We start from the raw sequence: 21,904 nt of genomic DNA, 5'->3' as shown, positions 1-21,904 counted from the left end.
CGGAACTAACTCCCTGTGACTTGGTTGGACAAAATCTTCTCATGGGTTCCCTTCATAAATTTTGTTCCTTCCCATCAATAACTCTTCCCTCAACTGATGATATATTTCAATTTTTTTTAACTATGACGATTAAAGAACTAATTGCAAGGGAATCGTTGAATTTTTACCGAAATAATTTACTTCTCAACTCTCTGACGATAAGTTGGTCATATCTTTGGATGTACAAATAATTTTAGATTTAAACTACTTGAGTTAGAAAGTAGACTTGAAAAGCATTTTAACTGTTCCAACCTCACGAAAATCGGAGTTCAGAAGTGTCCGGGATAAACTGGCAAAATTTGAGTTGCCAGGGCGCATTCCATTGCGCCCCGGGCACATCTTTGGAATTTCAAAATCAACAAGCTTTACGGTCTATCCACGTCCACTCCCGAACTCCAATTTTCACGTGATTTGGAGCGTTGAAAAGCTTGCCAAGCCTAATTTCTATCAAAATTAGTTTTACTCCAAAATCATTTATACACCAAAAGCTATGCAATTTTACCATCAATAGGTCGAAAAGTAAAATTATTTTGGAAAATTCTTGAATCACACTAACTTTAAATGAATGCAGAGATGGTAGGGTTGAGGTATGATGCCAACGGTGGTTGCAAAGTCAAAGTGCAGTGGTCGTGGTGGTGAAGTGATGGTGTAGATGGTGAAGTGATGGTGGTGGTGCTCCGATGATCTTTGGAGTGGTCTGCTTACTGCCAAGTTTTCATAAGTTAAATGTTATTATTTTTATGATTGGATTCCTCCGTCTTTTAAAACCCTTTTTATCTATATATAATAGGTCTTTATCAGATTTTGGATGAGAGAGATGCGAGCTTTTTAATGGAATTGTTTACTTTCCCATTCATTGATGTTAAATTGGTCATGTTTTTTGTTGCACAAATAGTTGGAGATTCAAACTACTTGTGTTAGAAAGTAGACTTAACGAACTTTTTAACGGTTCAAACCTTTCAAAAATTAAAATTCGAGAGCGTCCGGGACAAACCCACAAAGTTTGTGCAATTGAGGAGTGTTAATGCACCCCAGGTACAAAACCATGCTCCCCAGGGGCATTCCATTGCGCCCCGGGTGCATATTCGGAATTTCAAAATCGACAAACATTACGGTCTTGCCACGTACACTCCCAAATTCTGATTTGCACGTGATTTAGAGCATTGAAAAGCTTGTCTGGCATAATTTCTAATCAAATCAGTTTTACTCCAAAATCATTTATACAACAAAAGCTATGCCAATTTACCATCAATAGGTCGAAAAGTATAATTATTTTGGAATATCCTTGAATCACAATAACTTTAAATGAGTGCGGAGTTGGTGGGGTTGAGGTGTGGTGGTAACGGTTGTAGCAAAGTGGAAGTGCGGTGGTTATGGTGGTGAAGTGATGGTGTAGGGGGTGAACTGATGGTAGTGGTGCTCCGATGATCTTCGTAGCGGTCTGCTTACAACCAACTTTTCATAAGTTAAAAGTTATTATTTTTATGATTGGATTCCTCCATCTTTTAATATTTTGAAAATCCTTTTTATCTATATTTAGTGGGTCTTTTTCGGATTTAGGATGAGAGAGATGCGAGCTTTTTATTGGAATGATTTACTTTTCGACTCACTGAGGATAAATTGGTCATGTCTTTTGTTACACAAATAATTGGAGAGTCAAACTACTTGTATTAGAAAGTAGACTTAACGAACTTTTTAACGGTTCAAACTTTGTAAAAATAAAAATTCGGAAGCGTGCAGTACAAACCCGCTAAGTTTGAGCAAGTTTTGAGTTTTAATACACCCCAGGCGATATTCTATGCTCCCCAGGCGCAATCCGCCGCGCCCCGGGCGCACATCTTCGGAATTTTAAAACCGAGTACGGTCTTGCCACGGACACTCCCGAACTCCGATTTGCATGTGGTTTGAACCGTGGAAAAGCTTGTCTAGCCTAATTTCTTACCCATTGAGTTTTACTCCAAATTTATTTATACACCAAAAGATATGCAAATTTTAGCCTCTACGGTCGGAAAATAAATTATATTTGGATATGCTTGAATCACACTAACTATAAATGAATGCAGAGGTGATAGGGTTGATGTGTGGTGCCATTGGTGGTATCAGAGTGAAAGTGCGGTGGTGAAGTGATGTTGGTGTAGGTGGTGAATTGATGGTGGTGGTGCTTCGATGACCTTTGTAGTGGTCTACTTACTACCTACTTTTTATAAATTATACATTATGATTTTTATGGTTGGATTCCACCATCTTTAAGTACTTTGAAAATCTATATAATAGGCTTCTATCGGATTTAAGATGAGTGAGATCCGAGTTTTTTTATTGCAATGATTTATTTTCGACTCACTGTGGGTAAATTGGTCTTGTATTTTGTTGAACAATTAATTTGAGATTCAAATTACTTGGGTTAGAAATTAGACTTAACAAGTTTTTTAACGATTTAAAGCATTGCAAAAATCAAAATTCAGGAACGTCCGGACAAACCCGCAAAGTTTGAGCAATTGTGGAGTTTTAATGTGCCCCAGGCGCAAATCCATGCTCCCCAGGCGCATTGCATTGGCCTTGGGTACATCTTCGGAATTTCAAAATAGAAAAACTTTACGGTCTTGCCATGTACACTCCGGAACTCAGATTTGCACGTGATCTAGAGCATTGAAAAGCTTGCCTAGCCTAATTTCTGATCAAATCAGTTTTATTCCAAAATCATTTATACACCGAAAGCTATGCAAATTTTACCATGAACAGGCCGAAAAGTAAAATTATTTTAGAAAATCCTTGAATCACACTAACTTTAAATGAATACAGAGATGGTAGGGTTGAGGTGTGGTGCCAATGGTGATAATAAAGTTGAAGTGCGGTGGTCGTGGTGGTGAAGTGATGGTGTAGGTGGTGAACTAATGGTGGCGGTGCTCTGATGATCTTTGTAGTGGTCTGCTTACTACCAACTTTTCATAAGTTAAACGTTATTATTTTATGAGTGTATTCCTCCATCTTTTAATACTTTGAAAATCTTTTTTATCTATATATAATAGGTCTTTATCGGATTTGGGATGAGAAATATGCGAGCTTTTTAATGGATTGATTTACTTTTCGACTCACTGAGGATAAATTGGTCATGTCTTTTGTTGCACAAATAATTTGAGATTCAAACTACTTGTGTTAGAAAGTAAATTGAACGAAATTTTTAACGGTTCAAACCTTGCAAAAATCAAAATTCGGAAGTGTCCGGGACAAACCTGCCAAGTTTGAGCAATTGTGGAGTTTTAATGCGCCCCCGGCGCATTCCATTGCACCCCGGGCGCACATCTTCGGAATTTCAAAACCAAGTTCGATCTTGCCGCGGACACTCCCGAACTCCAATTTGCATGTGGTTTGAACCGTGGAAAAGCTTGTCTAGCCTAATTTCTAACCCAATTAGTTTTACTCTAAATTTATTTATACATCAAAAGATATGCAAATTTTACTCTCAACAGTTGGAAAATAAATTATATTAGGAAATCCTTGAATCACATTAACTTTAAATGAATGCAAAGGTGGTAGGGTTGATTTGTGGTGCCAATGGTGGTATCAGAGTGGAAGTGCGGTGGTGAAGTGATGATGTTGTTGTAGGTGGTGAATTGATGGTGGTGGTGCTCCAACGATCTATGTAGTGGTCTACTTACTACCTACTTTTCATAAATTAAACATTATTATTTTTATGAATGGATTCCACGATCTTTCTGTACTTTGAAAATCTTTTTTATGGATATATAATAGGTTTCTATCGGATTTAAGATGAGTGATCAGATCCAAGTTTTTTACTGAAATGATTTACTTTTCGACTCACTGAGGGTAAATTGGTCTTGTATTTTGTTGAACAAATAATTTGAGATTCAAACTACTTGGGTTAGAAATTAGCCTTAACAAATTTTTTAACGGTTCAAAACCTTGCAAAAATCAAAATTCGGGCGCATCTTCGGAATTTCAAAATAGACAAACTTTACGGTCTTGCGATGTACACTCCCGAACTCCGATTTGCACGTGATCAGGAGCGTTGAAAAGCTTGTCTTGCCTAATTTCTAATTAAATCAGTTTTATTCCAAAATGATTTATACCCCAAAAGCTATGCCAATTTTACCCTCAACAGGTTGAAAAGTAAAATTATTTTGTAAAATCCTTGAATCACACTAATTTTAAATGAATGCAGAGATGGTAAGGTTGAGGTGTGGTGCCAATGGTGGTAATAAAGTGGAAGTGCGGTGGTCATGGTGGTGAACTGATGGTGGTGGTGCTCCGATGATCTTCGTAGTGGTCTGCTTACTACCAACTTTTCATAAGTTAAACTTTATTTATTTTTATGATTGGATTACTCCATCTTTTAATACTTTGAAAATCCTTTTTATCTATATATAATAGGTCTTTATCGGATTTTGGATGAGAGAGATGCGAGCTTTTTACTGAAATGATTTACTTTTTGACTCATTGAGGATAAATTGGTCATGTCTTTTGTTGCACAAATAATTTGAGATTCAAACTACTTGTGTTTGAAAGTACTAGACTTAACGAACTTTTTAACGGTTCAAACTTTGCAAAAATCAAAATTCGGGAGCGTTCGGGACAAACTCACAAAGTTTGAGCAATTGTGGAGTTTTAATGCGTCCCAGGCACATTGCCATGCTCGCAATGCCATGCTCCCCAATCGCAATCCATTGCGCCCTGGGCGCATATCTTCAAAATTTCAAAACCGAGTACGGTCTTGCCACGGACACTCCTGAACTCTGATTTGTATGTGGTTTGAACCGTGGAAAAAGTTGTCTAGCCTAATTTCTAACCGAATTAGTTTTACACCGAATTAGTTTTACCCCAAATTTATTGATACACCAAGAGATATGCCAATTTTACTCTCAACAGTCAGAAAATAAATTATATTAGTAAATCCTTAAATCACACTAACTATAAATGAATGCAGAGGTGGAAGGGTTGATGTGTGGTGCGAACAGTGGTATCAGAGTGGAAGTGTGGTGGTGAAGTGATGTTGGTGTAGGTGGTGAATTGATGGTGGTGGTACTTTGACGATCTTTGTAGTGGTCTACTTACAACCTACTTTTCATAAATTAAACATTATTATTTTTATGATTGGATTCCACCATCTTTTAGTACTTCGAAAATATTTTTTAAGGATATATAATAGGTTTCTATCGGATTTAAGATGAGTGAGATCCGAGTATTTTACTAAAATGATTTTTACTTTTCGACTCATTAAGGGTAAATTGGACATGTATTTTGTTGAACAAATAATTTGAGATTCAAACTACTTGGGTTAGAAATTAAATTTAACTAGTTTTTTAACGGTTCAAACCTTATAAAAATAAAAATTTGGGAGCGTACAGAACAAACCCGCAAAGTTTGAGCAATTGTGGTCTTAATGCGCCCCAAGCGCAAAACCATGCTCCCCAGGCGCATTATATTGCGCCCTGGGCGCATTTTTGGAATTTCAAAATCAACAAGATTTATGGTCTTGCCACGTACACTCCCGAACTCCGATTTGCATGTGATCTGGAGCGTTAAAAAGCTTGTCTAGCCTAATTTCTAATCAAATCAGTTTTACTCCAAAATCATTTATACACCAAAAGCTATGCCAATTTTACCATCAACAGGTCGAAAAGTAAAATTATTTTGTAAAATCCTTGAATCACACTAATTTTAAATGAATGCAGAGATGGTAGGGTTGAGGTGTGGTGCCAATGGTGGTAATAAAGTGGAAGTGTAGTGGTCATGGTGGTGAAGTGATGGTGGTGGTGCTCCGATGATCTTTGTAGTGGTCTGCTTTGTACCAACTTTTCATAAATTAAACGTTATTATTTTTATGATTGGATTCCTCCATCTTTAAATACTTTGAAAATCCTTTTTATCTATATATAATAGGTCTTTATCGGATTTAGGATGAGGGAGATGCGAGCTTTTTACTGGAATGATTTACTTTTCAACTCACTTAGGATAAATTGGTCATGTCTTTTGTTGCACAAATAATTTGAGATTCAAACTGCTTGTGTTTGAAAGTAGACTTACCGAACTTTTTAACAGTTCAAACCTTGCAAAAATCAAAATTCGGGAGCGTCCGGGACAAACTTACAAAGTTTGAGCAATTGTGGAGTCTTAATGTGCCCCAGGCGCAATCCATTGTGCCCTAGGCGGACATCTTCGGAATTTCAAAATCAAGTATGGTCTTGCCACGGACACTTCTGAACTCTGATTTGCATGTGGTTTGAACCGTGGAAAAGCTTGTCAAGCCTAGTTTCTAACCGAATTAGTTTTACCCCAAATTTATTTATGCACAAAAAGATATGCCAATTTTACCCTCAACAGTTGGAAAATAAATTATATTAGGAAATTTTTGAATCACACTAACTTTAAATGAATGCAGATGTGGTAGGATTGATGTGTGGTGCCAAGTGGTATCGAGTGGAAGTGCGGTGGTGAAGTGATGTGATGTTGGTGTAGGTGGTGAATTGATGGTGGTGGTGCTTCGATGATCTTTGTAGTGACTTACTACCTACTTTTCATAAATTAAACATTATTATTTTTATGATTGAATTCCACTATCTTTTAGTACTTTGAAAATCTTTTTTAAAGATATATAATAGGTTTCTATCTGATTTAAGATGAGTGAGATCCGAGTTTTTTTATTGAAATGATCGATTTAATTTCGACTCACTGAGGGTAAATTGGTCATGTATTTTGTTGAACAAATAATTTGAGATTCAAACTACTTGGGTTGGAAATTAGACTTAACAAGTTTTTTAACTGTTCAAACTTTGCAAAAATCAAAATTCAGGAGCGTCCGGGACAAACCCGCAAAGTTTGAACAATTGTGGAGTCTTAATCCGCCCCAGGCACAAAACTATGCTCCCCAGGCGCATTCCATTGCGCCCCGGGCGCATCTTCAGAATTTCAAAATCGACATGCTTTACGGTCTTGCCATGTACACTCCCGAACTCCGATTTGCACGTGATTTGGAGCATTGAAAAGCTTGTCTAGCCTAATTTCTAACCAAATCAGTTTTACTTCAAAATTATTTATACACCAAAAGCTATGCCAATTTTACCGTCAACAGTTCGAAAAGTAAAATTATTTTTGGAAATCCTTGAATCACACTAACTTTAAATTGGATTGAAACCTATTTTATGTCGATAAAGTAAGTATTCAAAGTACTAAAAGTTGGTGCGATTGAACCATAAAAAAAATTAGATTTTGGTTTATCAAATGTTGGCCAAAAGTATGTCAATTCAAATATCGTCGGAGCCACTAAGAATAAAATATTTTTTGGCACCCTTCCACTCATTCTATGTTCCATTCAGTGCTCACACTCCTTGTTCTAAGGTATTTGTTCATTTCATAAGAGCTTTAGAGAATTCATAGGGCTTTCCACGTTTCATTGAACAACCCAAAACTGCTTAATCCTTAGGATTTATTTTTAAGTAGCAAAATTTTGGTGTCTATACCACCAACAATATCACTTGACCACTACGACTACCAAAACACCATCACCACCATCATTTGATAACCGCTTCACCCCACCTGTATTGTCGCCACTACTTCAAGTACAATGACCTCACCACAGCGGATAAAATGGTCATATCATCTAATGTACATTTTGAATCCAAACTACTTGTGTTACTAAGTAAATTCAACAAATTTTTTAATGGTTCAAACCACCCGCAAATCTGAAGGAGATGAGAAATGTGAAATGCATAATCATAGACCTAAGCTTACACACATGAAATTCAGGAATAGATAGTCTTACAAATTGAACAACTCTTTATACAACAATGCACGTTGTTCCTGTAAATGGCATATATCTTGCAGATCAAGTGATCAATTTACATATATACTTGTGGAATCGCCAGCCGCCAGCTTTATGGCATCTTGCAGATCAAGTGAGCAATTTACATATATACTCGTGGAATCGCCAGCAGCCAGCTTTACGTATTTACTCTTTAGCTACCAATACCGATCCTTATTGACACTTAAGTAGCCGGCCATGACTTTTCCTCCCGTGTTCCTCATTCCGTCTATAAGAAAGCACCAAGTGGAACCCAAGGCTCCGATGAAGAAGTCTGATTCGGCAGCCACCAAGAAATTCACCAGAGGGTAATTCGTGCTGGTTTCCCTGCCTAGACTGGCTGTGTAAGTAGCCATTGAAGTGTTCCCCATCTGCCGTGTCACGTTTGTGTAGTAGAATTTCCAGTGGGGGTATGATCTCAATCTATCGATGACCTCCTGAAGAAAAGTAGCACTATGAGAAGTTGAACACAACAGCTGAACAAAAATCATTAGACAAAGTAGCCAGCCGAGCCCGTTTTCCCGAAATTAAGTAATATGATCAAAGTCAAACAACTTGAATAGAACTCAATGGTCTTGTGTTCAACTTCTGTTGCAAACCCTCGGATTTATTCTGGAGTTTTATCCTGTAAGGGAGGTGCGTCTGCGTAGAGTTTCTCGGCACAAAAACTTTAAAAAGAAAACTTGAACAGAACTCCGATCTCCACTCTTTATCTCAGTGGCAGCATGTTTCAAATGAAGGACAAAGAAAGACTGCTAGCGGGATATTCTCAACAGGGAAGGAAGAAACGATGAAATTGTGCAGGAATTTTATACTTCAACTATCGGCGGTAAATAAGAGAAATAAAATGTGTAGCAAAAGTTTGTGACCAGTTGCAGGAGGTTAGCTTATGCTGCAATCAATTACGTTCGAGCAATAAACGTTAAACAATGTAGTTGAGAGGTAGACTTTTCCTTAAACAACAAATATATCAATTGGAAAAGGCTCAGCAAGGAAGGGTTCTGCTAGGTTTCTCTGTATCTGTTTTTAATGGAAATGGGCAACGATAAAGAATTATGAATCATAAATGGTGTTCAGGCACGAAATTGAAAGAGATGGATGGGACTGCTATATCGACAGATCAATCGAAGACTTTCCCAGAGTCTTATGCATTCAATGGGTGGTTGCATTTGGATGAACACTTATCTTGTTGAATAAGGGCGCACGACTTAACTGGATTCGGGTTGGATTGTGGAATAATCCCTCGCTAGAGTACACTTATGTCGTACTTGATAACTTTTTGGCAAAAAAAAAAAGAAAAAAATTTGATATTTTGTTTTGGATGTAAGAATGTGAATCAGTTCTACTACTTGAGATCTAGGGTGTTTTTTTTTTTTTCTGGAGGATAACAGGACTTAAAGCATGAGAAATGATTGTAAATAACCTGCATCTCCGTGGATAGCCAGATGCTGTTAAGGTGCGGGAAGCGCTTTCTTATGCGTTCAGCAAGATCCATGTAGTCTTCGAATTCAACTACCTTCATTTCGCTTGCCTTATCGCCCATCCTCACATGTATGCTTAGCAATGGCCTAGGCATCCACGGTTTGTGATTGGACCCTACGAATGGCTCCATGTCAGATTTAGGTTCTTCTCTAACTTCCTGAATAGGATTTTCTTAAGAGGCATTAGTTTACAAAAATGACTTGCAGAATTTTTTGATAAACTATAACGAAATTGAGAAACACTTCCTGTAAGTTACACCAATTTGCACTCTTTTGAAATTTGTATCTGAACTCCGCAATTACCCTTAGAATTCGATTTGAAGCTTGACTTTCAGAAACAGGTTTAAGAAGTAACTTAGAACAAAACCGAGACTTGGCCTATGAACTTCTTCAAATAAAGGTTCAAAGGACAAGGATTACCACCAAGCTTCAACCGAAAGCCTTCTCTTGTGGAGTTGGTAATGAGCGAGTATTACCTCCAGCCATTCGTTAGCGGGTGTTGCAAGAACCACTTTAGCAGCAAGGATGGGATCAGGGGGGGTCTAGTAGCGGCGACCGCCACGACAAGAACTTTAAAAAATGCAATTATTATATGTAAAAAAAAAATTTATGCCCAACTTATATAGTCTCACCATCACTAAATTTTTTTAGTATACATTTCGCCACTGCTAGGGTAAAATCCTGGATCCGTCCTTGTTTAGCAGCTTCCCGTCCAAAGGCCGCATGGCGTTCAGCATTTAGCAAGTCGCACGTATACTCGGTCTGAAACCTCATCAGGTAGCGGACTGCCTGAAAACATTCAACCAATAACATAATTATGTCAGCCACCAAATAATACGTACATATAACTGTATAAGCATGAAAACATACTTTCATCTTAGTTACGCATACTTGCATATACAAATTCCGCTTATGTTTTTGACTTTTCGTCACTCAGACTACATTGGTGAGTATATTTGCGATTGAAACTCAAGTAGCAGCGCTTCTATACCTGGGCTCGCCACCACCTTTTATCCATTCCGCGATGAGAACCAATCAGTGTTCCGTTTATATCTGTTGTAGGCTGTAAATGAATCCAAGGGTCACCCCAAGCCCTGTTGCAAGATATTACATGGAGTGAGATAAATCACTGATCAATATGCTCGCTTGTTGGTTTTTCATAACATTAGGTGTGAGCCATGTATGTGGGGAATCTTGTGGAACCACATACAATGGCGAGTCATTCTTCCTTCTCATGATTGATTTTGGTCTTTGTGCTGTTGTGCGTGATCACACGCTTGTGTTTGGTTTGTTGCACAACAACACGTACTCTGCGCCTAAACTTGTGAAGGAAATAGTGAATGTGTTCAGGAACTTGCCTAGGAGCCTTTCCAAACCATATTTGTGATTGTGTATAGTTGTCTTTTCCTGTTATGGTTCCTTTTTCCCATGCTTCCTTTTCCCTCATTAACTGCAATGCACGGTCTCGGCATTCTTGGGATGTTTCTGGAAAGAAGTAACAAGACCAACTAGAACGTGATGGCCCTGAAACACCACAGACCCAAAGAACGATCAGTAATGATGAGCAATCTTTGCATGTAGATGTCAGGGAAGGAAAAGATGTACGAACAAATTACACACTCCATCTCAACCATTGAAACCAATGGCTGAGATTAAAAGTTCACAAAGAATTACTCCTGGCCATAAAGAATTACTCATAGCTGCCAAGAATTACTCATGGCCACCAAGAATTACTCTTGGCCACAAAGAATTTTGGCCAAAAGTAGTTATTTGCGGCCAAGAGTAATTTGGCGCGAGTAATTCATTGCGGTCAGGAGTAATTCTTTGTGGCCATGAGTAATTCTTCGTGGCCAAGAGTAATTTACCTCTACACCCATCGTGGTCTGCCCGATTAAAGTAGTTTGTAACAAGGACCCTATTTTCATTGATAGCAATAGCAAGAACTCCGCACATTGCGACAATCTGGGCTCCTATACCAAGTCGTGGCAGTGTCTCCCAGTCAGCTACAAGAAACTTCACATTAGGATCATCGCAGTTCAGAAGATGCTGATGAATCCATATGTCTCGCTGCACTTTCCTAGTGAATGGATAGTTTTCTTCATCAGATCCCATTATCTGTGAAAAAAATATAGAAAAGAACAGCTGACTTCTTGTAATATAAATTGTACCATCAATTTTATATCACACCAACAATAGGCCATTTTAAATTGTCAGAGATTCACCTCATCGCTATTGCAGTGGACAAATTGAGGCCTTTAAATGTCAAAAAAAGGAAAACCAAATCATTTCATTCCCTCAAGTTTGCTATTCCTTTTATTTTCTCAGAATGCGAAGCTAAAACACTACAAATCATAGAATAGCAGAAGGATAATCACCTCCAGATAAGGAAAATTTCTGGACTTGCAAAATAAATATGCTAACGCAAGCAATCATTCTAGCTGCTTTTGAAAACCATGTAAAAATAAAAAGAAGAAGACGGATAGATCAACCGAAATGCCACAAAAGACATACTCGCTAAAGGACCTGCAAATGATTTTGCCACTGGCAGGGAGAAATGATTGGCCTTCTTATGCATATTTCTGTATTATTACATATAAGTGATACAAAATCGTAATTCACTTACATAAAAATAACCCATGCAGCTAAAGTTTCATATATGGTCAGAGGGTGAGCTTATATCTCGGAGTTAGACAAATAACTATGCGTGAATATCAGTGAAACATACATACCCATGGAGGATAAACACCTTCATACTTCAGCCGCTCACTAGCTGTCGATGATGGGTAAGTATCTAAGAATCCCTTCCACAACGTCCAAGGAGGGAAACTCTCATTTTCAACATGCTTATCAAGATTCTTGTTGATTTGTGCACTCAGCTTGCAATTCTCCAAGTGAGGGGCTTTTGGCACATTAGATCTAACACCTTGCAGCAACTCACCTTCGCCTTTCATTGATTCATTGAGTAAACCACTCCAAGCTGAGTACAAGAGTGACACTCTCTCGTCCATTTTACTGTCGAGAGTTTGCTGAGAACACGTCACCCTCTCTATTTCTCTTGGTTTAAGATTGCAGTCGCCCTCTGTAACCATATCTGCAAAACCAGAAAAGTGCAGGGATTTTAGCTGTATGCAAAATTACGCTCACTTGTCAGTACTTGCCATGAAGAGGTTTCGGAATGCAGATTACCACTAGGCAATACTTGTCATCATAACTACATTTTTCTGCACGTGAAGTGGTTTGAGCTTTTCTAGGAGGGCTACCTGAGCGTCTAATTCTTTGTATTTTTTGTTACTAGCTTCATGTTTCCTTCGATTATACAAGCTTATACAACAGTATGAAATTTTGTGTAATAAGTAATTCCCACTTATTTGGTGACTTCAGATGCATTCTTTGTAACTCCATGATTTCCAGTCGTGAATGAAACTGTATTTTCTCCATGGCGCGGGCATTCCGGCCAAACCACGTTAACATTCAGTATCTGTGTTGTGTGTGGGACCTACGGATCCCCAAGAGAGGACAAAATTCTTGTTTCAGTCGAAATTATGATGAATTCAACATTTGCATTGCCGAAGCCTTCCGAAAAGCATACCGAATTCTGTGATAAACAACTAAAGGAGGATAAAATTGAAGAAATTCAACTTACTGATGATATCTGAACTTGAGTTCCAAGAAGTGATTCCATTTGAAAATGAAGAGAGTGAAATCCCACCTAAAGCAAAGGTGCCCAGTAAAGTGAGAGCAGCCAGAAATAATGTTGCAAGATAAACCCCCAAAACAAAACCAACCACACACATCTGGCATGGACATGAGCTTCCCATTTGTAGTCTTCTTTGTGAAACTTTGATAATTTAAAAAAAAAAAATACTACTGAAATTTAATGCACTTGTAACCAACTTTCAACAACAATCAAATCAGATTTAAGATGACATTCCCCTTTTTCTGACCACCAAAAAGAAACCCATTTCAGATAAATGTTGGAAGAGAAGAAAATCCAGAAGGGGAATTCTACTGATCATCAGAAACCAGAAAGATTAAGGATTGCTCTCTAAAAGATTCAGGATAGAATAGTATTAATCACAGGTAGCTTCAATCTCCACTATTCATTTCATCTCTGGACATCTCCCAAGAGTTTAGTGGTCCACTTCTACCTTCTTCCAACTGCAAAAGACGGGAGATGCTTCAGTTCCCAGTTCCTTTTCTTTTTCCCCAATATTGTATACATCAGTGGGGGTTAGCGGGGAATTAGTAAGTTAACAACCAAAAGGGTTCGACGTCTTTCCATAGACTCGAACCCCAAATAGGCTAAGAGCCACATATGAATTTTTATAGCTCGTGATAGGTATTTTTGCGACTCAAGATATGATTTCTAATGAAAACTAGTTTGTGGTAAAAAAAATATGAATTTTTTTGTTGTTATGTATGAATTAGCTACAGAAGAGTTGACAACACTTAAGAAGTTTTGATCTTGAGATCCGAGAGCTAATCTTAACTCCTCGGACTTGACCACTAAGCCAACCCGAACCATTTTTGCAAATTAAACTAGAATCCATTAACAATTTAACACTAAAGCCTACTCCTTCGATCCGTCCCATAATTTTTGGTCCATCTTTCCTCTCTTCGATGTCCCGTAATTGTTGTCCATTTTTACTAGTGATGGAAAAATAATTGTGTCTTTTCCTTTTTTACCCTTCGTCCCTACATATAAATTCAAACACAAAAGTGGAGGAAAAAATGAATTGGAGTTTAAAAAGTAATCAATATTGCATTTCAAATACGATGGTAGTTTTGGAAGTTCATATATTTTGAAGAGCAATAATTGTGTCCTCTTAAGAAGTTTGATTCACAAAAGGGATCAAAATTTAGGGATGGAGGGTGTCGGATTATAAAACCAACAGATTGGATATCAAACAGTACCCAGAAAACAAGAAGTTCTCTCTCTCTCTCTCTCTCTCTCTCTCTCTCTCTCTCTTTCTGATGTGCAATTCAGAAAACAAGAAGTTCACATATATATATAAAGAAACCGAAAGCCCCCAACCACCCATGATCGGTTCATCTTCCATTGTGGTAATGAGTAGAAGCAAGATAAGTAAACATAGCAAGAACCAAAACAGAGTAATACATCAGAAATCATTGCGAATATATCGAGAGAGAGAGAGAGAGAGAGAGAGAGAGAGAGAGAGAGAGAGAGAGAGAGAGAGATGCATACAGAATATGGACTTTGGTGGGCATTGGAAGAGTGTCTTCTGTGTTTCGTTTTCGTCATCTCCCTCTGCCTCTGGAAGTTATGTCTGGTTAGTGAAACGTTAGCAGAGGATGTCTATTTCAGAAAGTCTATACACACAGCAGATCTGTGCATATCATTGTGCGGCCCACCACAGGTCCCACACAAATCATCCGAACCGTTCATTAAATGTAAAACATTTTTTCAAGGGTCCTTGTAAAAATTAAGCTCAATCCGATACCTATAGGTGCTCGATCCAACCATATAACTTTTCATTATCTGGAAATCTGAATGAAAAGTTAGATGGTTGGATGAATCACCTATAGTTATTAGATTGAGGCTATTTTTTACAAAAACCCTTGAAAAAATATTTTACATTTAATGAACGCCTCGGATGATTTGTGTGGGACCCGTGGTGGGCCCCATAACAAAATCTGTGCACAATCTGTGCACAGATCTGCTGTGTGTGTAGCATGACTCTTTTGAGTCCTGTAGTGCTATTCTCACTGTTCTGTTTTACCGCTCCCCCAACCGCAGCGCTCAATCCCACGGTTCATCTCGGCAATTAATGGTTCGGATTTTAAAATAACTATTCACTGGAAGTTCTTTTAAAATCCGGACCGTCCAAAACACTTTTGGACGGTGAGATTGTGAGCGGTAGAGGAGCGGTGCAACAGAGCGGTGGGAGTAGACTTTCTGTTTTGCGTCCCATACAAAAGTTTACTTTGTTTGGAATAATAGTAAAATGTGCCCTAAGAACATTTTGAGTCGCATACAAAAGTTCATTTTGGTTGGAATAATTTTACGATGTGCCCTATAAAAAATCAGTTTATTCGAATATTGAAAAATGCTTGATAAATTCAATCAGTTGGATTGGAGTCATAAAAGCTTTCAGATATTGATTTTGTTGTTGTTGTTGAGATACATGAGGTTAAAAGCAATAGTATTTGGCTCATTGTCAGATATTAATTTTGTTGCTGTTGAATACACGAGGTTAAAAGAAATATTTGGCTCATGGGTCTGTAAATTGATGTAGAAAGTTTGGATTTGAAAAATGTTGCGAAATCTCTCTTTTATTTTGGAAGATAGTTGGATGCACTCAATTATCGGTCAAGAGACATTTTGCATAACAAAAATTCGGTATGCATAGATTTTCTGTGCACAGATCTCTGTGTGGAGCCCACTTCAGGTCTCACAAAAATGATTCGAGACCTGTATTAAAATTTAAAATGATCTTTATTAGTGGCTTTGGAAAAAATTAGCTCAATCAAATAACAATAAGTGTTTGATCTAATCTTCTAACTTTTCATCCTCAAATCTGAATGAAAATTAGAAGATTTGGATTAAGCCATTACCACGAATATAAATGTGGACTTAGACCTTCCCAAACCTATTAAAATGTTGCATTGATATGCACCTCATTATCAAACATTAATTCCCAAACCTATAAAAATGTTGAATTGACAATGCAACTCATTATCAAATATTTCTAACATTATGAAAATGTCGAAAATTGATGTGCACCTCATTATCAAACTACATGACGTTTCTGACGTTGTGAGGCATTTTCAGAAAATGGGGAAAAATGTCTCGAAAATGACATGCATGATATGTTAAAAGTTTTGTTTGGAATAATATTAAAATGTGCCCTAAGAACATTTTGAGTCCCATACAAAAGTTCATTTTGGTAGGAATAATTTTATGATGTGCCCTATGAAAAATCTGTTTATTCGGATATTAAAAAATGCTTGATAAAAATTCAGTCAGTTGGGTTGGAGTCATAAAAGCTATCAGATATTGATTTTGTTGTTGTTGAGACACATGAGGTTAAAAGCAATATCTGCCTCATTGTGTTTTTTTTTTTCCCCAAAAGTTGAGAAGTAGTAGTATTCATCAAAAGATCTCCATGGGGGAAGGTTGGGAGTCCATAGATCAGATACTCCAACAAAAAGAGCGTCTAAGAGCATAGATGCACCGCCCTACAGAATGAGAAAAATCCCCCAAAGGAGGACAAACCCTTCGAAAGAGGACAAACTCCTAAAAGAGAGGACATTATTAAAACAAATAAAAAAATAAAAGAAGCACCGTAAAAATTCAGTCAGTTGGGTTGGAGTCATAAAAGCTATCATATATTGATTTTGTTGTTGTTGAGACACATGAGGTTAAAAGCAATATCTGGCTCATTGTGTTTTTTTCCCCCCTAAGAGGTAGTAGTATTCATCAAAAGATCTCTATGGGGGAATGTTGGGAGTCCACAGATCAGATACTCCAACAGAAAGAGCGTCTAAGAGCATAGATGCACCACCCTACAGAATGAGAAAAATCCCCCAAAGGAGGACAAACCCTTCGAAGGAGGACAAACCCCTCAAAGAGAGGACATTATTAAAATAAATAAAAAAATAAAAGAAGCACCGCCGAGTCATCTGCCTCCACTCTTTCACAACCACCTTGATAGACTCGTAATCACCATCTTTGCTTCACAAAATAGGAACACATTGTAAGATATTGATTTTGTTGCTGTTGAGATACATGAGGTTAAAAGCAATATTTGGCTCATGGGTATGTAAATTGATGTAGAAAGTTTGGATTTGAAAAATGTTGTGAAATCTCTCTTTATTTTGGAAGATAGTTGGATGCACTCAATTATAGGTCAAGAGGCATTTTGCAATTTGCATAACGAAAATTCGGTAGGCACAAATTTTTTGTGCACAGATCTCTGTGTAATTAAGGTCTACTCTAGGTCTCACAAAAATGATTTGAGTCATTTATTAAAATTTAAAATATCTTTATTAGTGGCTTTGCAAAAAATTAGTTCAATCGAATAATAGTAAGTGTTTGATCTAATTTTCTAACTTTTCATCCTCAAATCTGAATGAAAAGTTGGAAGATTAGATTAAACCTTCATAGTTATCCGATTAAGCTGATTTTTTTTTTTTGCGAGATCACTCGAAAAAATATCTTAAATTTAATGAACGATTCAAATTTTCTTTGTGAGATCTGGAGCGAGTTCCACACAGGGACCTGTGCAAAGAAAATCTGTGCCCATAGTCGAACTGTTTGCATAATGTAGTGAAAAAGCCAAGTCTTACAGGAATAACCTCATTCTCATTGATTACACGAGTATAAATGGGATTGGGAAATCATGTAGTGCAGGGTCCTGCAAGACACCTTGTAGGGCGTACACGGACCATCAATCTTGACAATGAATTGTTGAGATATGATTTTTAATTATGACCGATAAACCGGTCATAATTGATTTTTGATCTGAACTATTGATTGATGAAATCGACGGTTGTGTACCACCCTACACATGCACTACACGGGGGTCCATTATAGCACCCCCGGATCCCGTATAAATGTGGACCTAGACCTTCCCAAACCTAGATCCCGTATAAATGTGGACCTAGACCTTCCCAAACCTATTGAAATGTTGAATTGATTTGCACCTCATTATCAAAACTTAATTCCCAAACCTATAAAAATGTTGAATTAACAATGCAACTCATTATCAAAACTTAATTCCCAAACCTATAAAAATGTTGAATTGACAATGCAACTCATTATCATTTATCAAACCTTTATTACATTATGAAAATGTCGAATTGATGTGCACCTCATTATCAAACTACATGACGTTCTGACGTTGTGAGGCATTTTCAGAAAATGGGAAAAAACTTAAGACATTAGTTGTTCTCGACAATAACATGCATGATATGTTACCATTCGTTGATCATTTTGACACACACACAACTAAAACTCATCTTTTCTCTCTCTGTACTTTTTTTTTTTTTTTGATCAGCTCTCTGTGCTTTTCTCTCCTAGGATTTCTTCTCCTAGTCTTCCTCCAATTTGTGTGGCGCCGGCAGCGGGAGGGGAATCCGGGCCCTCCCGGCCGGATCTCCCCTCCCTCCTGTTCTATCCTACCCCTGTGTAGGTTTCCTTAATCTCCCTAGCGCCTTTCACTATTAAGATATAATGTCACACATTGTTTGGGAGTGAAATGAATGATCACTTAATAACATTTGAGACCTTTCCACTCATTGCCAATTGATTTTGAGATGGATGTAAAATTTCCACATGGTATCAGATCGGGGCCCGTTCCACCCCACATTTTAAAAATTTACTATCAACGTCCTACGAAAAGCTGTACGATGATAGGACCCAAAAGTAGTCACACATGACAGACCTCAAAAGCGGCTACACGTGAGTGGGGATGTTATTAAGATATAAAAGTCCCACATTGTTTGAGAGTGGAATGAGTGATCACTTAATAATATTTGAGACCTCTCTACTCATTGCCAATTGATTTTGAGATGGATGTAAAGTTTTCACATTCACCGCAGTCTACCACTTTGCCTTCCACTGCCTCTAGCCACCTTCCTCCGCCGTTCTTGCACCGACCCTTCTTTGCTTTCCACCGACTGGATAAGAGTTTCAGTGACCAGGAGGATCGATTTGCAAAGCCCGAAGTTAGAAGGTTTGAGAACAGGCTTGGATCTTGCCGTTGAGGATCTCCGTCCATGGATGAGTTACCCGAAGTCGTAGATCTGATTTGGGACAGCAAGATTTCCGGTCCGACGAGTTGATTAGGTGTTGTTTTTTCGTTTTTCATTTTTTGTTTGGTTTTTCTAAATAGATGTGGTTCCCTTACGTGGGTCTTTCTCTCCTTCGTGGGTCTTTCTCACTTGTGGGTGTTGTTTGTTTTCTTTGTATGATGTTCTTGGTGTGACTCTGTGGCTCATTGTGTGTGCCAAAAGTGCTATGTGAGGGAATGGAATTTGTAAGTGGAAATTCTCTCCTGGCTTCTTGATCTCTTCTTGAAGATAGTGGCCCTTGATGTATTGGTTTTTTCTTGCAAGGGAAACTCTTCTAAATTTTGGCAAATAAAACAACCAAAACTTGAATTTTTAAGCGATGCTAAAATAAGCTAAAATGGGCTTCGAAATCGGAAGCGGGGGCTGCTGTGAGCAAAACACAACAACGTATAGTAGCGCGCAATCTCACTGTCCAACTAGTTTTAGACGTTCAAATTTTAAAAGAACACTTTCAGGAAAGAGTTAAACTCTTCCCCGGGTTTAACGTTTTCCTGGAAGAGCAGAAAAAATTTGTGCCTACCGAATTTCATAGATTAGGAAAGAGATCTGTACGCAAGCTCCTGAACATATTCACTACTTCCTTCATAACTTTCAAAGCAGAGTATGCGTTGTTGTGCAACGAACCAAACACAAGCGCATGAGCGCTCACAACAGCACAAAAACTAAAATCAATCAAGAGAAGGAACCATGACTCCCCATTTAAGAAGAAACTAGTAGCGGCTTAGGTTTGCCAAATTAGATATGCTAGGTTGAAATACATGGGTGAGGTGTTTAGTATATTCAAGCTTCAAAAGCCAACACGAGAGCATTGTCAGTGCTTTATCTCACTCTGTCTAATGTCTTGGAACAGGGCATGGGGCGAGCCTTGGATTTATTTGCAGCCTACAACTGATGCAAACGGAACACTAATTGCTTCTCATGGCAGAATGGATACGAGGTGGTGGCGAGCACAGGTATAGAAATAATGCTATTTGAGTTTCAATCACAATTACGAAGACATTATGGCAATTTGTATATGCAAGGATGAAGGATGTGACATTATGGCAATTGTATACGAAGCTATGGTTTTGGGATTAATTAGCTCCTAATGGATTCAGAAGATTCTTTTGCTTAATTGATCTGTTCTCCTGGTACTCTAATTGTTCAATACTATGAAGCTATGAATTTTGGATTAATAGCGTATTGGACTTTTTAATGCATCCTCTCCTTTCCTTTTAGGATCAATGTCTTTGGAATCCAGAACTGAAATGGAGACTATAGAGCAATAGAGCAACTGTGTAGCTTAATTAATTACTTGCTTATTACCAATTCAACAAGAGAAGGCTTTTTGTTGAAGCTTGTTGACAATCCTTGTCCTTTGAACCTTTATTTTCAAGTTCGAAGGCCAAGTCTTTTTTTTTTTTTTTTTTTGTTTTGGTCTAAGTAACTTCTTACCTGTTTCTCAAAGTCAAGCTTCAAATTGAAGTTTCTCGATAAGTTTGGAGTGCAGATATATATTTCGAATGAGCGTAGACAGGTGTAACTTAAGAGAATGTATTTTTGAATTTTGATATAGTTTATCGAAGAATTGCATCACTCACTTTTGTAAACTCATGCCGGTTAAGAAAATACTCTTCAGGAAGTTGCAGAAGAACCTTAGTCTGACATAGAACAATTTGTATGGTCCAGTCACAAGCCGTGGATGCCTAGGCCATGGATAAGCATGCACGTGAGGATGGGAGATAAGGCAAGCGAAATGAAGGTAGTTGCATTTGAAGAATATATGAATCTTGCTAAACGCACAAGAAGGCGCTTCTTCCCACATGTTCTCAACATCTTGGTATCCACTGAGATGCAGGTTATTAACACTTTTCTAGTGCTTTAAATCTTTTTTTTCTTTAAGATAGGAAGACCCTAGGACATCAAGCAGTATAACTATTCTCATTCATACATACAAAAACAATTCATACGATTCTTTTTGCAAATAGTTATCAAGTACTGTACAATATAATTCAATGTACTATACCAAGGAATTATTCCACATTCCAACCCGAATCAAATTAAGTTGTGCGCCCTCATTCAACAAGATATGCGTCTATTCAAATGCAACCACCCTATGAATGAGTGAATGAATAAGAATCTTGAGGAAGTCTTTCATTGGTCTTGCAATATACCAATCCCATTCATCTCTTTCGATTTCATACCTAAACACTTTTTACGATTCCTGATTCTATGTCTGCACATTTCCATAAACTAATTGATTGTGCAACATATGAGCTGGCTAACCCCTTGCAACTGGTCACAAACTTTGTCTACTACATTTCCATAAACTAATTGAATGTGTAAACTGAATGCAATTCTGTACTAGTATTGTAACGCCCCGAATTTTCGGAAGCAATATAAAATAAAATCTTAAGAAAATTTGCTAAATAAATATAATTTTTCAAAATAAAGTTTAGCTGTTACAGTCACAAGATAAATTTACTAATTCAAAATACATTAATTTCAGAGCTGACTCTAGGCTTGATACAAATTCGAAGCATACTCGATCTTCGTTCTTGATATTCTTTCCGTGTTGAACTGCACCATCTTTGAATCATCTCCATTGAATCCTATGCCCACTGGCAAATTGATCGCCGAAGCAAACGATTTGCCAGGATACAGACGTATCCGTGAGTGATAAATCACCCAGTAGAATAATCCAACCCAACCATCCCTCTTACTTTACAGCTAACAAGCAACAAGATAATAATAATGCGAAAGAGCAGAATAA

At 37.7% G+C, this 21,904-nt stretch overlaps 1 protein-coding gene across 1 annotated transcript; it reads right to left on the bottom strand.

Moving 5' to 3' along the window:
- Positions 1-7,746: 7,746 nt before the first annotated feature.
- On the bottom strand, positions 7,747-14,638 carry LOC131301129 (uncharacterized). The gene is made up of 10 exons (XM_058327297.1): positions 14,543-14,638; positions 12,980-13,494; positions 12,066-12,427; positions 11,202-11,451; positions 10,695-10,860; positions 10,328-10,430; positions 10,042-10,125; positions 9,813-9,857; positions 9,279-9,494; positions 7,747-8,292 (listed from the first exon to the last, which is right to left on the bottom strand). The coding sequence occupies exons 2-10, from the start codon at positions 13,152-13,154 to the stop codon at positions 8,014-8,016; spliced, it is 1,680 nt and encodes a 559-aa protein (XP_058183280.1). The 5' UTR covers positions 13,155-13,494; positions 14,543-14,638; the 3' UTR covers positions 7,747-8,013.
- Positions 14,639-21,904: the final 7,266 nt, after the last annotated feature.

Source organism: Rhododendron vialii, chromosome 9a, assembly GCF_030253575.1.
Source record: "Rhododendron vialii isolate Sample 1 chromosome 9a, ASM3025357v1".
Classification (NCBI taxonomy): domain Eukaryota; kingdom Viridiplantae; phylum Streptophyta; class Magnoliopsida; order Ericales; family Ericaceae; genus Rhododendron; species Rhododendron vialii.
The sequence above is the reverse complement of the archived record's forward strand: the minus strand, read 5'-3'. Positions and strand labels throughout refer to the sequence as shown.

Bases quoted from the DNA above. Each gene is read 5' to 3' on its own strand.
- LOC131301129 (XM_058327297.1), bottom strand. From the start codon at position 13,154: ATGGGAAGCTCATGTCCATGCCAGATGTGTGTGGTTGGTTTTGTTTTG. The intron at 12,428-12,979 runs GTAAGTTGAATT...CTGGTTTTGCAG, and splicing joins CTCAAGTTCAGATATCATCA to ATATGGTTACAGAGGGCGAC. The intron at 10,431-10,694 runs GCAAGTTCCTGA...ATCTTGCAACAG, and splicing joins TGGTTTGGAAAGGCTCCTAG to GGCTTGGGGTGACCCTTGGA.